The 17979-nt window shown below is 40.3% G+C and overlaps 1 protein-coding gene across 3 annotated transcripts in view; it reads right to left on the bottom strand.

Annotated features, from left to right (window-relative positions):
- PIP5K1B (phosphatidylinositol-4-phosphate 5-kinase type 1 beta) overlaps positions 1 to 17979 on the bottom strand; it is a 329179-nt gene that overhangs the window by 145922 nt on the left and 165278 nt on the right. For all 3 annotated transcript variants that reach the window (XM_082612673.1, XM_082612672.1, XM_082612674.1), the window contains exons 5-6: positions 12335 to 12452; positions 2809 to 2961 (exon numbers count right to left, since the gene is read on the bottom strand). In XM_082612673.1, coding sequence (XP_082468799.1) covers positions 2809 to 2961; positions 12335 to 12452 — 271 coding nt within the window. The remainder of the gene's footprint in view (positions 1 to 2808; positions 2962 to 12334; positions 12453 to 17979) is intronic.

Below are 17979 nucleotides of genomic sequence, written 5' to 3'. Positions count from 1 at the left end.
TAATTTTTTTCCGAAATGGGTAACCATTTGTTGAACAGTCTGTCCTCTCTCAATTGTGTTTAAGTCCCTCCTATATCATACAATAAAATGTCAAATATTTCTGGACTCTTTATTTGAATCCATTAATCTTTCTGTCTAGAACTGTACTAATGCTACATCTTTAATATTACTAGAGATTTACATATTTTTGGTGTATGTTACGGCAGGCCCACCATTTTTCTTTTTTCCTGAAAATGTTTTGCCATTCCTTGTCCAAAAGTTTGTCAACTTTTGCCTTCCACTGTTTGTTTTTTAAAATGCTCTTAAAATAATATTTCTTTTCACTTTCAAATGAGCCAGCTTTGTCAAGTTCAGGGAAAAAAATCCTGTTGGAATTTTTGATTGGAATTTGACTGGATTTATAAGTTGGTATGGGGGGAATTAAAATGTTTACAATTCTGAGCTCAGGAATGATGCACATTTCTTCATTATTTCAGAAGTTTGTTTATGTCCTTGAAAAACATTTTGTAGTTTCCTTCATATTGGTCTTGTTCATTTGTTTTTATAGACGTAAGTATTTGAGTTCTAACTACAAGAATTCTTTTTGGATTGTTGTTCATATGTTATATCTGCTTTCCCAATCAGAATTATAGTATGTCTTCATTTACGTATTTTTTCTCTAATAATAATCATTATAAATTATTGCCATCATGAATGGGATTCTTTTTTCCCCCTTATACCCTCCAACTTTATATGATCTACATAATGGAATATGATAGATTTTGTAGATTTATCATATATCCCCCAAATCTACTGGATTCTCATTACCTCTAGAAACTACTGGCTTATTTTCTTGAAATTTTGCTCATTTTCAATTGTATAATTTGCAGAGAACAGTATTTATACTTTTCTTTTTTTTTTGTACTCAAAGTTATTGATAGAAATTTTAGCAAATATGTCAGAAAGGACCATTGATGGAGCGCATCCTTACTTTTTCTATTACTTCCAGTGAAAGAGCTTTTGTTCTTCTCCATGAGACATTATGTGAACTCTTGGAGACTGATAAATGTATAATATGTATATGTTCATTTATTTACTTATTCTGTTAAAAACTTCCATGCCAATTTTAAGAATTAAGAGAAGATACTGAACTTTGAGTGCCTTAATTTCTCCTCAATCTCTATATGGACAACCACATAATGTTCACATTTCTTCTTCTTAGTGGGATGAATTCTATTGTTTGTTATACTAGCTTACATGATTGGGATAAAATTACTTGTTCAGCAAAATTTTAAAATTTTATTTAATTTTAATTAATTTAAATTTAATAGCCATATATGGCTAATGGCTACGATATTGGACAATGTAGTTTTATAACAAGAGACTACTCTATCTAAGCTTAGAAGTATAGAAGTTTAAGATTTACTCACTTAGCAGATTAGTAAAGAGTGCTATCAGTTTGATTGCCATTTTAAATTATTTAAAAATCTGTATATGACTAGAATACATTTGAAAAGAGATATACCAAATATTAGTAATATGTATTTCTGAGAAAATAAATATAGTTCGTTGCATTTTTTTTCTTTTCTGTATTTTCTATTTTCTCTGACATAAGTAGATAATTTGTGCTAAAAAATATTTCCCAGTGTTGTTCAGGATCAAAACCTTTTAAAATCTGTATATGCTGCCCACTAATATTTTTGTTTAGATTTTTGATTCCTATATTTACATGTGGGACTAATTTATAGCATTTAATTGTTGTCTTATCTGATGTTGGAACTAAATAATATTTTTACATACTAAGTGGCATATCTCATCAATTTTGTTTTGAAACAAAGATGACAGTTATCACCTCTCATAGCAAATGAATGGCAGAACTGGGGCTTCTGAAATCCAAACTTCTTCCTGTAGCCATTCTAATCACAAAAAATTAATAACTGCTATGAAAATACAAAGAAACCAGCGGTATGAAAATGACAAAACTACTGAGGAAAAGTGTTTATTTCTTAAAAATCTGGTCTAAATGTCTAGCAAATCCACCTGGGCTAGGTTATTGTTTCTTTGTCTCTAAAACATTACATGGAAGGCAATTACCACATTATATTTAACTGATGAAATCCTCAATTCTGAAGTGTAATGGCTAAGAATAGCTAATATGGAATGTATGCCAGTACATGGTGCAGGGGTTAAAGATGCAGCCTCTGGAACCCTACTGCTTGTATTCAAGCTCCACTTCTACAGCCCACTAGCTAAATAACCCTTGGCAAGTGATTCCATTTATCTTTGTCTCAACTACTTCATCTATAAAATGGCAATGACTGAAGTATCTAAGATGCTGTGAGAATTAAATGAGTTACTGTATGCAAAGCACTTACAGCTGTGTTTTAACACAGAGTTTAGCCCTCAATGAATGTTAACTACTCATATAAGTGCTATGTACTGCGGCAAAGAGCTCTGCAATGCATTGGTTCCTTTATCTTACATCCTAGATCCTTTCTTTATTATGACAACCATGGAAGATAGGTGTTTCCCAGCCTTCAAAGACTGAGGAGACTGAGGCTCAGAGCTTACCTTATTCACATAGTTAGCTGATGGCTGAGTGGGATGTAAGCTCAGGACTGAGTCAGTCAACAGCTACGCTCTACTACTCAGTTCTACTTACTTTTAAAAATCTATTCAATGAATGTCATAGTATACTCTAAATGCAAAATAAAGCTCACCAAAGAGAAGGAAACATGCCAAAGAGCCACTGAAAAAAACATAAAAGAAAACTGTGGAGGAAAGTAATTAAACCTTAAGTCGAAGCTTTAATTATGTGCAGTTACTTACCATGTAATAGCCTGGCAGGAGCTTCTGAAGGAACTCTGCTTCTTTATGCTGAACTGTTTTGATGATAAATTCATCATCACTGGTCACAAAAAACAAGGATCCACTGGCTCCAGGGTTAGACAGCTCTATTAGAGGTTCACTGCATATGGAATACTACAAGAGCAAATAAATAAATAGTAAAAATACACTTAATGTGTATGATGCATACAAGGAAGAAATATCACAGTGTTACATATCTTGGCCATGTTAAAATAGGAAGCCCTCTCCAAGAGCTTTAAAAGGAGACTCCACGTATGCTAAGAAGGCTCTTTTGAGATTTCTAAACATTTACTTGATCCATTTACCTTAATAATTCTACAATGGGAAACAACATGCCCTCCTCCACTCCCAGTATGACAGAATCACAATCACCATATTTGTCCAATGAGACAACTCCAACAGTGGTATTGACCAAGGTGCTTTGTTTCCAACAAGTGCCCATAGAATAACAACAGAAGGTGTGATCCACACTGTGTATTTGTCACTTGACACCAACACCTATTCTCTTCTCACTATTTACTCTCCCAAGGGAGGTCATCCACTCATGGTTTCAACAAGGAAATGACTCTAACCTCTGAATCTCCAGCTCAGCTCTCTCTCTAGGGATCCAGACCTGTATGCCTAACTTTTCAATAGACATTTCTATTTCGTTATACCAGAAACACTGCACATGTAACAAGTTCAAAAGCAAGTTCATCTCAGGCCTGTGGTTAGCCCTTGTGGTGACTTTGTAGTAATTAGAAAGAGGGAACTCTTTTTCCTGGCAGATGCAGCTCTGGACCAGATACAGGTTGGTGAATAGATGAAGGAATGGATTCTGGTCTTCATTCCTTCACCTTAGCCAGGTGTTCTTGGGCAGTGCACACCCTGTACAACTATACATGGTGACTCTAGATCATCTGCCTCCTCTCCCATCCTCCATCTTCTCCCCTCTTCCTCTATCTTAGATAATGGAAGCATCATTATCTTGATGCATCATTATCTTTATTTTGCTCCCCAAACCAGAAACTTGGGCATCCTCTTTGATGCCTCACATTTCTTCACGTTCCATATCCAGACTATTGATAATATCTGCCCCCTTCATGGCATCTCTTTTTCCAATACCCGAAGTTCAGTGGTTTCATCGTTTCATGCCTTGATTACTAAGGCAAGCTCCACCTGTTCTCAACTATCCATTCTTGACGCCCCTGTGCATTCTCCACCAGGAGACTAGAGATCTTTCTGAATTGCATAGCCTTCCACGCCTTCACACCTTTCAACATGTAAACATGGGTTCCACTGTTTACAAAGAAGAGAATACCCAATACCAAGAGAATACCCAAGTTTCTTAAGAGAGCATTTGAGTCCATAAATGATGGAGTCCTGTCTCCAGCCTTCTCTCTCATCACTTCTCTCCTCAAACTCTACCTGTAAACACAGAGAACTATTTCTCATTTTCTTAAGTGTGCCACACACTCTTGGCTTTTGCATTTTCCTCTATCAGAAACAACCTCCATGCTACCTTTACCTGGTTGACTACCACTGAATAAAACTTACTCTAAAAAACCCCCTTATTTTCTTGAGAATAGAAACTAGACTAGCATTATATTATAACAGAGTATTTTTGGTAGAATGAGTATGCACTTATATGCTTCACATACCAGTTTTAACATATACTCGGCTTGCTGATTCTTCATGAAAACCCTCAGGATGATTTGGTTAATTTCATATATGATTCTAGTTGTATGCCAGAAATGCATCATTCATGTGTTCATTCAACATTTAAAAAGTATCTACTGAGCATCTGTCTGTACTGTCCCAGGCACTCAGGAAGCTTATATTCTAGTAGGAGGAAACAGTCAACAAACAAGTAAATAACTTATACATCAGAATGTGCCAAGTGCTGTTGAGAAAAAGGAAGCATGGAAAGGGGGGCAGGGAGTACCAGCAATGATGAGGACTGGGTGGTCACTAAAAGCATTACTGGGAAGGTGGCATTTGAGGAGAGGCCTGGGGATATTTGGGGAAAGGGTACTCCAGGCAGAGGGAAGGGCAAATGCTAAGGTCTTGAGACCTGAAGAGTTCAAGGCACAGCAAGGAGGCCATGGCTGAAGCAGAGGGAGCAGGGAGGAGAGCTGAAAGGGAAGAAGCCAGAAGGGTTGGGTAGACCCAACACATAGGGAGCCATAGGCCATGGTATGGACTTTGGCCCTTTCTCTAGGGGAGCTGAAAGCCATTGCAGCACCTGGAGCAGAGGACCGTTCCATCTGCTGTGCTGAGAGCCCACAGTAGGTGGACAAAAGGAAGACAAAGTGAGGAGGTTGTTACAGTGACTTTGGCCTTCACTGTCTGCTGGACAGCGCTTGCCCTGGAAAACTCTCCCTGGTTCTGTGAGTCCAGATCAACTGCTTCCTGGCACTGAATGTTCTCATCACACAAGTTACCACAAAATACATTAATTGCCTATTTAGTTATTCCAAGTTCCCATGAGATTGTAAAACTCTATGAGGGCAGAAACTATGACTATGTTATACTCTGATACAGTTCAGGACCTGTGCCTTGTACACAGAAGGAACTCAATAAATTTTTGTCAAATAAATGACTGAAATTTACCAACAACTGAAGGGCTGTCTCACCAAGAAGTGCCCCAAACCAGCAGAACAGTCAATTTTGGGTTAATGAGCTTAGTGTTTATTAGCTAATAAATCCCCATTATTGACTAGAGAAACATTAGGAGCAGAGAAAAAGGTAAGGAAGCTATGGTGTGAGATCAGACGAGCCCTGGTGCGAGGCAAAAGCAGGGGTTTAAGGAACTGTACTTTGAGGATGGAGGCATCTGAAAACACCAGGACTGAACATCCTCCAAAGCATTTTATCTGGGTTTGTGAATATTTAAGTCCTCATCACAGAAAAATCTGAGAGGAAGTGAGGAACAAAAGGAAGGAGGGAGGAGAAGAAACAGAGAAACTGGGAGAAGAATGATTAAAAGGAAGTTTCTAGATGTTACCTTTTAAATTAACCTGCTTTGGCAGCACTGTGGGTAAGGGAAACAAAATTCACCAGGAAAAGAATGAAGCAAGTGTTTGCTGCCTTCCTAAGCGTCACTGGCAACTTCCATCTGCTACCTCCTTCTTTTTCCTCTAGCCTTGCTTCCTGAAGCTCTATTGCTAAGCAGCAATGCAGCCTAAGCCCTTATGAACCACTTGAGGATAAGAGAGGAAAACAAAAATAGTCATCATACTGCACACAGGATGCCATAAAAGCCAAGAAGCAGAGGGCACCTTCCCTGCTGTGTGCAGAGTCCACGTGGAAGGAAAGGCCTGGGACTTGAAATTGACTGATGTTTCTAAAATCATGACTCTGTCTGTAGCCAGTTCTGTGACCTTGAGTGAGGAACTTAGCATCTTGGAGTCTTAGGAACCTCATCTCTAAAATAAAGATGGTAATATCTACCTAACAGCAGCTCAAAGTTTTAAAAACGAATGCTTTTGAAACCCCTGGCAGAGTGACCACTTAGTCATTGCTGTTGTCATTTTTCATTACATGATCATACACACAGCTGGAGAGCCAGCAGTGCCCTAGGATGTACTGAGGGTTTCAGCCTAAGTCCCACGACAAGAGGGCTACCCAAAGGTACACTAAGATATTCTTGGTGAAGCAAGAAAAGAGATGGGCCGGGGGTGACAAGATAAGTTAGGGGTTTGGGATTAATATATACACACTACTATATGTAAAACAGATAAACAAGAAGAACCTACTGTATAGCACAGGGAACTCTACTCAATATCTTGCAATGCCTATAACACACACACACACGCACACATATAACTGAATCACTTTGCTGTATACTTGAAACTAACATGACATTGTGAATTAACTATAATTCAACTAGAAAATAAATTAATTTTTAAAAAAAGAAAGAAAAAAGCTGGGTCTTCTGTATAATCATGAATTTGAGACCCTGGAAAATAAAGGTGTGGATCCCATTCTCATAAAAAGTGAAGGCAGACCCCAGACTCTCTTTAGGATTCTGATTTTTTGTTCCATGGGGTTTGAATTTCTGGCACAGAACCTTCTTATGGATAGGAGTAAATGTTGTGAAAGTACAAAAACAGCAAAGGATGCAGAAATTAGGGGCTGCAAATAGAGAAATTAGGGGGTGATCCAGGAAGAGCTGTCTAGGGAAAACCGGATTCAGACGTGCACATCTGCTTCCAATTAAAGGCTCAAATTCTTCTACAAGCAGTAACACAATCTGGAGGCTATTTCATTGGTTACTTAATTGCCAAAAACTCCTTCATTATGTAATTTATAAATGAATATGAATGAGGAAATCAGTTGTTTTGGCCTATTTTAATAACCATTTTGGGGTCACTCCTAGCACAGCATCAGTCTGCAAAAAACTAGCATTATGATGCTGAATACCTGGGACTTTTACCATTATCACCTCTAATTCTATGGTTTTCCACCCTGCAACTTGGTTACCATGTTCTCTGCTAAGCAATCTTCTCTGAAATGTTGCCTTTTCAGAGCAAATATAGAGGAGCTATAGGAACAGTTTAATTAGCTATGATCAACAAGCCCGTGTGCACGCCTGGGTTGATGCACCTTCCCAGCCCTCTCATCTGCGCAAGCTGTTCCAATGTGTTCCTTCCCTGCCTTGTATTTCCTGCAGGGCCTCCCTAAGCACCCACTGGAAAGAATGCAAAGTACAACCCGGCTGGGCCCTGCCAAGGCAAATTAACGTTGTAAACTTGCACAGTGAGGTGGAGATCATTTTTCCTGCCATTTCTTACCCTCGATGGTGTCAACTATTCACCCCGCTCTCTTTCTTATGGGTGTTGGTGAGCCTGAAAAATATCATATGAATCACCCTGGATTTGGGAATACCCAGGCACCTGGTAAAGAAGGAAATGAACCAAAGGCCTGTTGCCCAAGCAGAAATGGGAAGAAAATGCTCTGGGGCCTCTTGGCTTTCCCCTGGGAGGCATTTATTTAGGAACAAATAAGGAATAAGGAGCATTTGCATTGCCGTGCGGTGCACGTGGACATACCTTCACCGCACTGTCTTATATCCAAATTATGCACGTTTCAACATGAATTTGTAATTAGCACGCACATGGTGAGTTTTAATGGCACTGAGAATGTAATCAGAGTTATTCAGGCTGAAATCCAGATGCAACAGCATAAGACTAAGTAGAAATACAAACATATCACAGAGATCCAATATCAAATCTACCAATGGTTACCAATCCCTACATAAAGTTACCCTCTCCTTTCCTCTCCCATTTAGATCAGTATATCTTCACAAACTTGGGTTTAGATAACCCCAGTTTCATAGATGCCAGAATGCATTTGTGATCTGCACCGTATCCTTTTTTTTTCTTCACACAGTTTTTCAGGGGACGTTTTATTTCATTTTTCTGTGATTTTTGGGCTTAACTCTTTGAAAATGTGCTTTGTTAGGGGTCTTTTACCTCTTTGGCTGTATTTTTCAGAATGGATAACCACAGTTCATAGTTTGATGGCTAGGGAGTGGTCACCTTGAGACCACATCTAATAAGAGGTCTGAGACTTAGTGGTTGGGAAGCATGAGGCCAACTGGTGGAGGGCAAGAGCACCAGGGAAGGAGGTGAGACCACGGTTCTGGCCTGGGCTCTGCCTCCACTCCCCAACGTGGGTAACCTTGGGCACCTCCCTTCACCAGCTTCAGATTCCTCATCTACAATGAAGAGTTGGGTTAAAAAGTCTCTGAGGGCTTCCCTGGTGGCACAGTGGTTGGAAATCTGCCTGCCAATGCAGGGGACATGGGTTCGAGTCCTGGTCCGGGGGGATCCCACATGCCACAGAGCAGCTGGGCCCGTGCCACAACTACTGAGCCTGCGCTCTGGGGCCCGCGAGCCATAACTACTGAAGCCCAGGCGTCTGGAGCCCATGCTCTGCGGTGGAGAGGCCACTGTAGTGAGAAGCCCGCGCACCACAACGAAGAGTGGCCCCTGCTCGCTGCAACTGGAGAGGGCCCGTGCACAGCAGCAAAGACCCAACGCAGCCAAAAATAAATAAATAAATTTATTTAAAAAAAAAAAGTCTCTTGAGTTTCCACCTGACTCTCTGAAGCATGTTGTGTCGGCAAAAGACCCCTTCCTCATCTACCACACTCCAGATGACTGGGTGGGCTCCTCAGATGTAGTAGTTTAGAGTGAGCTTCCAGAAGCTCCAAGACCAGTAAGGTGAGCTGCCTTGGTCCTGGGCTGTGGGTGGCCCCAGCCATTGGGGACCAGGAGGCCATGTTTAGCTAGAGATCCACTGCCCTTGTTCTGTTTCTTGCAGGTCCCGGAGATGGGTCCGGTTACTAAACTGTGTGTACAATTAATAAGGGAGGTGAAAAATGCAATCAAACAAAAGCACACTTATCTGTCCCATCCCATCTTTTTTTCCCCCCTAACTTTTCATTATGGAAAATTTCAAACATACACAAAAGTAAAGAGAACTAATTAACATTATGTGTGAATTGATATACGTGTCTATCTTCTGACTTCAACAGCTATCAACTCATGGCCAACCTTGTTTCCTTTAAACCCTCAACCATTGCCCTGGCTGTTTCTCTCAGATTCTTTTGAAGCAAATCACAGACATCATATCATTTCTCCCACAGATATTTCAGTACATGTCTCTAAAACACAAGGATTCCTCTTTTAAAACACGACCATGGGCTTCCCTGGTGGCGCAGTGGTTGACAGTCTGCCTGCCGATGCAGGGGACACAGGTTCATGCCCTGGTCCGGGAGGATCCCACATGCCACGGAGCGGCTGAGCCCGTGAGCCATGGCCGCTGAGCCTGCACATCCGGAGCCTGTGCTCCGCAACGGGAGAGGCCACAACAGTGAGAGGCCCGCGTACCGCAAAAAAAAAAAAAAAAAAAACAAAAAAAAAACCCACAACCACAATACCATCATCCCACCAAAAAACCCCCAAAACTTCAACATAATCAAATATCTAGTCAGTCTTGACATTTCACCAATTTCCTATAATTAAAAAAACAAAAACAAAAAAATCACAAAACACACAACTGGTTATTTGAATTATCTAGCCCTGTCTTTTTAATCTTCCTGATCAAAACCTTCCCCTCCTGCTATACTGGACCACTCAAAGTCCTTCTAAATATTTAATGCACTTGCATCTCTGGCTGACAGTACTAACACTGCTCCCCACCCTTATACCCTGTCCCAGCATCTTTCCCTTTTTCCCACCTACTCCCTTGCAATTTTTAAGTCACAGTTAAACTACGCCATGCCCATAAGGAGCCCCTCCTAATCATCAATCCAACAGAGAGAGACCTCTCCTTCCTTTGAAATCCTGGAGTATTTATTGTTTTGCTTCCATCTTTTTATTTACTGCCTGGTAGAATTAGTTGTTTTCCAACATAAATCACCATTCCAATTGGATTCTAAGTTCTCTGAGTGTCATGACTTATAATTTTCTGAATCTCTCCATAATTATTAGCAAAGTATATTAGTTACAGTTGGTATTCAAAGTACCCAGTGATCAATTAACCACCTCTTGCCAGGTACCCAAAGGAGGACTTTTGCTTTGAGTAGCCATCAGCTTGGTCTCCCCTGCTCCTTTGTAAATACTCTGTCCTCATTATGAAGGTAACTTTTCCAGCTTAAAGGCTCATTAGAAACTGTATAAGCTGTGTGAGTTGTTGCTCAGAAAAAGGCCTTCCCCAAGGAGAGAAATCTTGTGAGAAAGACTGAGTAAAAGAATGGGCTTCCCAGCCTGCAGGTCAGTGGCCATAGGAACACTAAAGGAAGACCTACTCGGGGTAGACAGCCATCTCATCACACTGATTGAATCTGTGTTATGAAATGCGAGTCTAGTGGCATCTCCTTGGCTGGCAGAAGCTCAAGGTAAGTCAGAAGAGAATCCATTAAGTGGTAACATATGGCAGAAGATGAGCTATCAATCTTGTTTTCAATAACACAATATCAAGACCCCACTGGGTTCTCCAAACATGTTTCGTGAATGACAGTGACCGTCAGTAATTACCGAATGGCCAGAAACTAAAGGATCTTCTCTAAGGTACACCCCACCCCCCAATCCTGCAAATGTGTGTGTTTGTGTTGTACTTGAGTGGTTGCGAGGGCAGGGTTGGTAATGCTGGGTAGAGACACCTAGTCTCTCCATCAAAGGGGTGTGGTGAGGCAGAGATCAACATAGCCATTCTGACAGGTGTGAGGTGATAGCTCATGGTGGTTTTGATTTGCATCTCTCTGATGATTAGTGATACTGAGCATCTTTTCATGTGCCTGTTGGCCATCCGTATGTCTTTTTTTGAAAAATGTCTATTCAGATCCTCTGCCCGTTTTTTAATTGGGTTGTTTATTTATTCATTTTTGATGTTGAGTTGTATGAGTGCACATTTAAGGGCAGCAGGGTACCCAAGGACTTTCTACTCAGTTCTCATGCTCTGTGAAGACTTATGAATGTGCCTTGAGGAACCAGTATTCTCTCATTCATCAGGCAGAAGTCATGTTATTTTCTTAGGGCCCAGCTAAATTCGTGGGTTTTCATCAGCCCAGAACAGAATCAGCTCTGAATTTAACCATTTATACCTTACCCAAATTACAAGATACAGTTTAAATACTCTCTGTTAACAAGTAACACATGTTGTTGTACTTCCTCTGCAAAGGATTATTCTAGGATCTGGCTCAAGTCTTATTAAGATCGTTCAGAATGGGATGAACAATAACTGTTTGATGGTATCCTTCCTAAAGCTTCTTGAAAACCAATTTTCAAGAGCCCCAGGGTGTTAACAGTGATCAAATTATGAGATAAACCATTTTTTCTCTTGAAACAGAAAGAAAGCTCCTGGCTTCTTGAACAGGAATAAGGTAAAACTCTGAGGTCACATCAGACATTCTCACAATAAGGCGGCTGTGTTTGTACCCACTGTGTGTAAGGAGGCAGACAGGGAGAAGAGACAGGCCTAAGGATAATACATGTCCTGGTACCAAACAAAAACACCTCTAGAAAGAGCTGGCATGAAGAGCTGTTGAGAACAAAACTATCCAGCTGCTTTAAAAGCATATTCAAATTGTAGGTCAAGGTGAAAATGGCTGTGGGCCAAGGCAGGTTTGAGACGAATGGTATAAATAAGTCAGTTAAGATAGGAAGGCTTTCATACAGAATCCAATCAGCAAAATTCACAGGAGTCTTTATAACTAATTATAATATATATCTGTTAGAATAATTATCTGAAGTAGCAACCGATACCCTGCTTATTTAAATATCAATTACCATAGCACATTTTGTAGCTATCAGGTAAAAGCTGCAGAGTCAAACTACATTTCCTGAAGCTAAATTTATAATCCTTATGAAACTTGAAACTTTTACTATGCTCCAGAGCTTTGTAAAATAAGAGACACAAGCCACTTGTCACTGTTGCTATGAGAAAAATGTTGACGTCACACATTTCTGGAGAAGGAAGGAAAATGATAGGTTCTTACCAAGTAATCATCAGGCTTGATACCAAAAAGTTCTCTGAAATATCGGAATGCTAGTGGAGCATATGTCTTAAATCTGAAGTCTGGGTAGTGATGTGCTGGGGTCAGATTGCTCCCTTCACTGCAGTTAAAATGTTAAAAAGAAAGAGAGAGAGAGAAGGAACATCAGCAAAGACAATTTTGACTTCAAATTCTAGCTCTATTAGTCCTGTGCCAATTTCCCTTCTAGGAAAACATCCCTTGATACTGGGTCTCTCTAAGCTCATGTCACAAAGGCCAATGGACATCAGGTAAAAACAGATGCTAACGCAGCAAGGGCCACTCCACGCAGGCATCCCTTGTCAATCACAGTGTGTCTTTAACCTGAAAATTCATCATCCCCCTCTGCCTCCTTCCTGGGAAAATCTCTCCATTTTCCCCAATGAAACCACTGTTGTAATGCTTTAGGTATAAGATCCAGGGCTTAGTGTTTGGAGCAATGTCAAAAATGCATTTTTTTGGCCATGAATTTTGAATGTTGGATAAACATTTTAAACTAGGAATAGGTAAAATAATTTAGAAAATATCTCACCAACAGAGAGAACCATCACAGTGGAAATAGATGGGTCCTGAATCTGAACTCTTTCTTACATCCGTAGTTACAGGAAAAAGACCTTAGATATTTTAGGGATTTTAAAACCTTATTTCCATTCCCATATATATCATTATCTTTTTTTTCCTTCTTCTGGGTTCACCTTTGAAAATTTTTGTGCAAAAGTTATGATATATAAAAGGTATAAAGAAATCAGTGAATACTCATGAACCTAAAATGCTGCTTAAGAATGTTATTCATATAGTTGAATTGCCTTCTGTACTTTTTACTGATCATATACCCTTCCTTCTCCTCAGAGGCATCCACTACCCTGAATTTTGATGTTTATGATGTTTATCATTCATTTTATTCTTTGACTACATATATTTCACATGACATCAGAAAAGTCACCTAATCCTTCATTGTAAGAAATTAGAACAATGCAGTAGAATAATATACTTTTATGTAGAGATTCAGGGCCTCTATTTACCATATTCTAGGTGGGACACTGAAGGCTGATTCTCATGGATGTTAAGCAAATCAACTGTGCAAATAAAAAGGCTTTTAGCATACAACAAGCACTTGGAATCTACTATAATTTAAGTTTGCTGAGGTCAGTCAGAATTTTGTATCAGCACCTAACACATGGTAGACTATAAGTATTTTTTGAGTGAAAAAATGAGTTTTCAAGATAATGCTAATTCAGTAAAGTTGATTCTTAGGTGAAGCTTAGGTTCAAAAGTCAACATATAAAGTCAAAATCACCATAGTCAAAGATCATCCTTGATCTGTTCAATGTATCCAGTGCGGCCAGGTTTTCCCCTGCATGGTTACAGATGACTGTTCCTTTTGGTGAGTTCCAGAGGAAGTAGTTGGCTAGTGTTGTTAGGGGCCATCCTCTTATAATAAATCTTATCTGGAAAGGCCAGGACTGCACTCAGGCAGCAGCAAGGCACACACAGGAGGGGAGTGACACAGGAACGAAGGCTGCCTGGGAGAAGAGCTCATGTATGGAACAGCCCCCATATCACCTGCTCACTTAAATGGCTATTGTTGCCCTAAGTAAGTACAGCTGAATATTCATAATGCTTGTATGACACCCAGGTATGGTATTCAAACATTTCCTCATTCCATATTTTGGGATTTATGAAGAGACATGCACTCCGTTACAGCTCTTATGGGATTGCCAAAAGGAATGATTTTGGAACTTATATGAATATAACTTGAAAACATGCGCTATGTAGACATAGGAGGTAAAAGCAGAGGTTCAAAATGACCTCTGACATCCTTCTTCACTGTTGCAAGCAAGTAAAAATAATCACAATGCCTTGGGTTCTGAAGCAGGCTATTTTCAGTGGGTTAAGAGTGTTGCCAATTTTTTAATTTGTTCCACTCTGTTTTCTCCTTTCAATCTCATGCAAAGCAATTCATTCCATTACAGCAGATCACCTTCAACATTCAAGAGTAAAATAAAATACCCGTTCCACTTACATGGAATTATTCTTTAAAGGATTTATTTCCATGCAGTCGGGGGGCCAAGATTTTATTAGAGAGGATACAGTATTTCTTTTTTTTTTTTTTAAGGAGATGTTGGGGGTTGGAGTTTATTAATTAATTTACTTATTTTTGCTGTGTTGCATCTTCGTTTCTGTGCGAGGGCTTTCTCTAGTTGTGGCAAGCGGGGGCCACTCTATCGCGGTGCGCGGGCCTCTCACTATCGCGGCCTCTCTTGTTGTGGAGCACAGGCTCCAGACGCACAGGCTCAGTAGTTGTGGCTCACGGGCCTAGGTGCTCCGCGGCATGTGGGATCTTCCCAGACCAGGGCTCGAACCCGTGTCCCCTGCATTAGCAGGAAGATTCTCAACCACTGCGCCACCAGGGAAGCCCCTGAGGATACAGTATTTTTTATTATCATTTTCATTTTTGGTTACTCTGAGCTTCTTGAGTTGTTCACCTTTCCCTGAAGCAAGTATTAATTACAATAGTTTTCCTTGGATTCACATCTCCCTAAGTACTGTGGTTTATTCAGCAATGGTGTAAAAAGGATAGTGCTAGGTTTCCTTGGCAATGAGACAGCAGACACATGCGCGCATGCACGCACGCACGCACACACACACACACACACACAGAGAGAACATCTCTGGTTAGAGAAAGGGAACATTCGTTTCTTTAGGTATCCACCCTGACACAGCTCGTATTAAAAGGCACCGCATCACTAAAAATGAGAAAAAAAACCCACCGAACCTAGCTAGCTTTGGGCCACATTAAGATACAGAGAATGGTATGGGTCAACTGTGAGGCAGGCTTGCCTGTATGGGGTCATCAATAAATTGTATTTGTATAAATGGAGATGATGAAAAGGGGGCAGGGATAATACTTAACACAGGCATTATAGAAAGTGGCAATTTCTTCACAGCATAATTAACAATATATTAATAATTAACTGCTGAGGTTACACAATCTTGAACCTCTCCATTTGCCTGAATGGAGAGGAACATTCCCTAATAGTGGATAATAAAACATCACCATTTTTTTTCTCTTAGTAGATTTTAGCTTATGAATTCTGCTTTCCCTTGACAAACATTAAGACTTTGCATTCTGTTAAATCATACTGGATACCCTGTATGGGAGTTAACATGCTCCTAACTCCCTGTGGTCCAGGGAGACCTGCGTTCCAGTTCCATCTCTGCCATTTACAAGCTGTGCTCTCTGAGGCCTGGTACTGAGCCTCTAGAAATAACATGGCAAAGTGGATGGAAACGTGAAAGGACATGCACTTGGCAAGTGGGGAGCCCTCAGTGCGTCTGGATGATTAAGGCTGTGTGGTGACGGGAGACAGCCCAGGGTTGGACACGTCACGTGGAGAATGAAGTGACTAACTGGCTTTAAAAATAAAAAGGAAAAATGAAAGTGACAAAATGAAAAAATGTTTGCAACTCGTATCACAAAGAGCTAATCTCCCAATACAAAGAGCTCCAAAATACAGCAAAGAAAAAGACTGAAAAGTTATATATGTAAAAAACATAGCCAAGGGTATAATCAGGCACTTCACAGAAATGGAAGTATAAATGCCTTATGCATATAAAAAGATGTTCAACCTAATTTATAATAGAATAAATGCAAATGAACGGTCACCGAGATATCATTTTCTCTCTCAGATGGGTAAAAATTTTAAACTTTGATAGAGCTCAAGGGAGACTGGTACCCTGAGACACTATTAGTGGGAAAGTAAATTGATACTATTCCTTTGGAGGACATTTTCACAACTCCTGTCAAAATGACAAATGTACATAACTCTTGATTTGGCAAATGCATGGCTATAATTTACAGTACAGATAAACTACTGTTTGTACAAAATGACATGTTTGTACCTGGTTATTCATTATAGCACTGTTTGTAAGGACAAAGGATTGGAAGCAACTTAGATGTCTCTCAGAAGGGAACCAGTCAACGTAATTATGGTTCAGCCACACACTGGAATACCATGCAGCTATTAAAAAAGAACGAGGAGGTTTATGTACTGACGTGGTGAGATCTGAGACAGATTAAGTGAAAGAAGCTTGATGCAGAATACTGTGTATGGCATGCCACCATTTGCATACAAAAGCAAAAAAATATATCTTTGGCATGTATCTGCACAAAAAATCCTTGAAGGATAAACAGACCCCAAGTAACAGTGATCACTAGAGTTAGACAGGTAATAAAGGCACAGGAATGAAAGGGACACTTTTCACAGTATTTCTTCTAAAAGCGTCATGAGGATTGACCCTTCTACGTATGACCGTTTACAACATTAAAAAAAATTTTTTTAAGTTAGGGGTAAAAGCCATAACCCCAAAACAAAGCTCTGCACACTGGGTTTGCTTCTGCTTATTAAGCTGCCAAGTGAGTAACAAATACCAACTCGGCATGAATGAAGTTCTACTGAAGGAAATGCAAATTAATGGGCTGTGGGCTCCAGCTAGAGTTTGTCAGGAGGTAGAGGGCACAAGAGCAACACCAAACAGCGGGTGCAGTGAGGACCAGCCAGCAGACACTAACCTGATTTTCTGAGGTTGAGCACGGGCAGACCTACTGGGGACCAGTGTGGGTGCTGGTCCACTGCTGCCCAGCACAGAGGCTGCTCTGCACGTGCACGAAAGGCTAAGCCAAGGCAGTAACACAACCGCAATCAGCATTAGTCTGCTGGCCAGTGGAAGAGGTCCACCAAAGACTCCTGCAGGCTTTCCTTGACGGAGCCTGGGTGGTAGCCATCAGGAGACTGTCCAGCACCTAGACTTCCTCAGCAAAAACGGACTCTGCTGAAGAGCAGACTTCTTCACAATTTAAGACTTATGTTTCTTCAATCCATTTATGTAGTGATTGGGGAAAAAAACTCCACTTTCCTGTCTTGGCCTAAAATGGAGCCTTTGGAAATTTCAGCTGTGAGGTTTTCACCAGGGGTTTGACATGTTTGGATCCCAAGAGCTGGTAAAATTTCACCAATAAAAATCCGGAGGCCGACATGGGATTTCCAACTTTCTCTGGCCAAGTAAGAACCCAAACAAGTAAGCCAACACACAGTACTGTCTTATCAAATTATTAAAGAAAGGGTTTGTCAACTCCACCAAAGGAGGAAGAAACTTCGACTAAAAAACTGTACTTTTCTCTATCTTGTCCTTTTCTCCCTTATTTCACCAAGAAGCAAAGTTTGATTATGGATCAGCTCTGGCATTCTAATATTCACTCTTCGGAGGAGTGTTCAATTTTTAATTTAACTACATTTCATTTAAAGTTAGTGTTCATCTTAAGTCCAAAAGTACGTTATTTCTTAATGGCAATAAATGTTTCGGATTATACAACGCTGAAGCTTGAGGAAGCATTAGCCACCATCTGGAATTTCCCATTTAGCAGATAAGGAAATCAAAGTCCAGGGAGGGAAAGTACTGACCGAAGCTAGCCAGGAACAAACAAGAGGGGAGATTAGATCCACCTCAGGGCAGTGGAAAAGTCACAAGCAGTCAGCTTTGCCTTAACTTCAATTTAATGTTCCTTGGTTAGTCTTCCTTTTCAGGATCCAGTTAGAGGCTTCAGGTAC

The sequence above is a fragment of the Mesoplodon mirus genome (genome assembly GCF_964341445.2).
Source record: "Mesoplodon mirus genome assembly, chromosome: 1".
Taxonomy (NCBI): Eukaryota; Metazoa; Chordata; class Mammalia; order Artiodactyla; family Ziphiidae; genus Mesoplodon; species Mesoplodon mirus.
The sequence above is the reverse complement of the archived record's forward strand: the minus strand, read 5'-3'. Positions and strand labels throughout refer to the sequence as shown.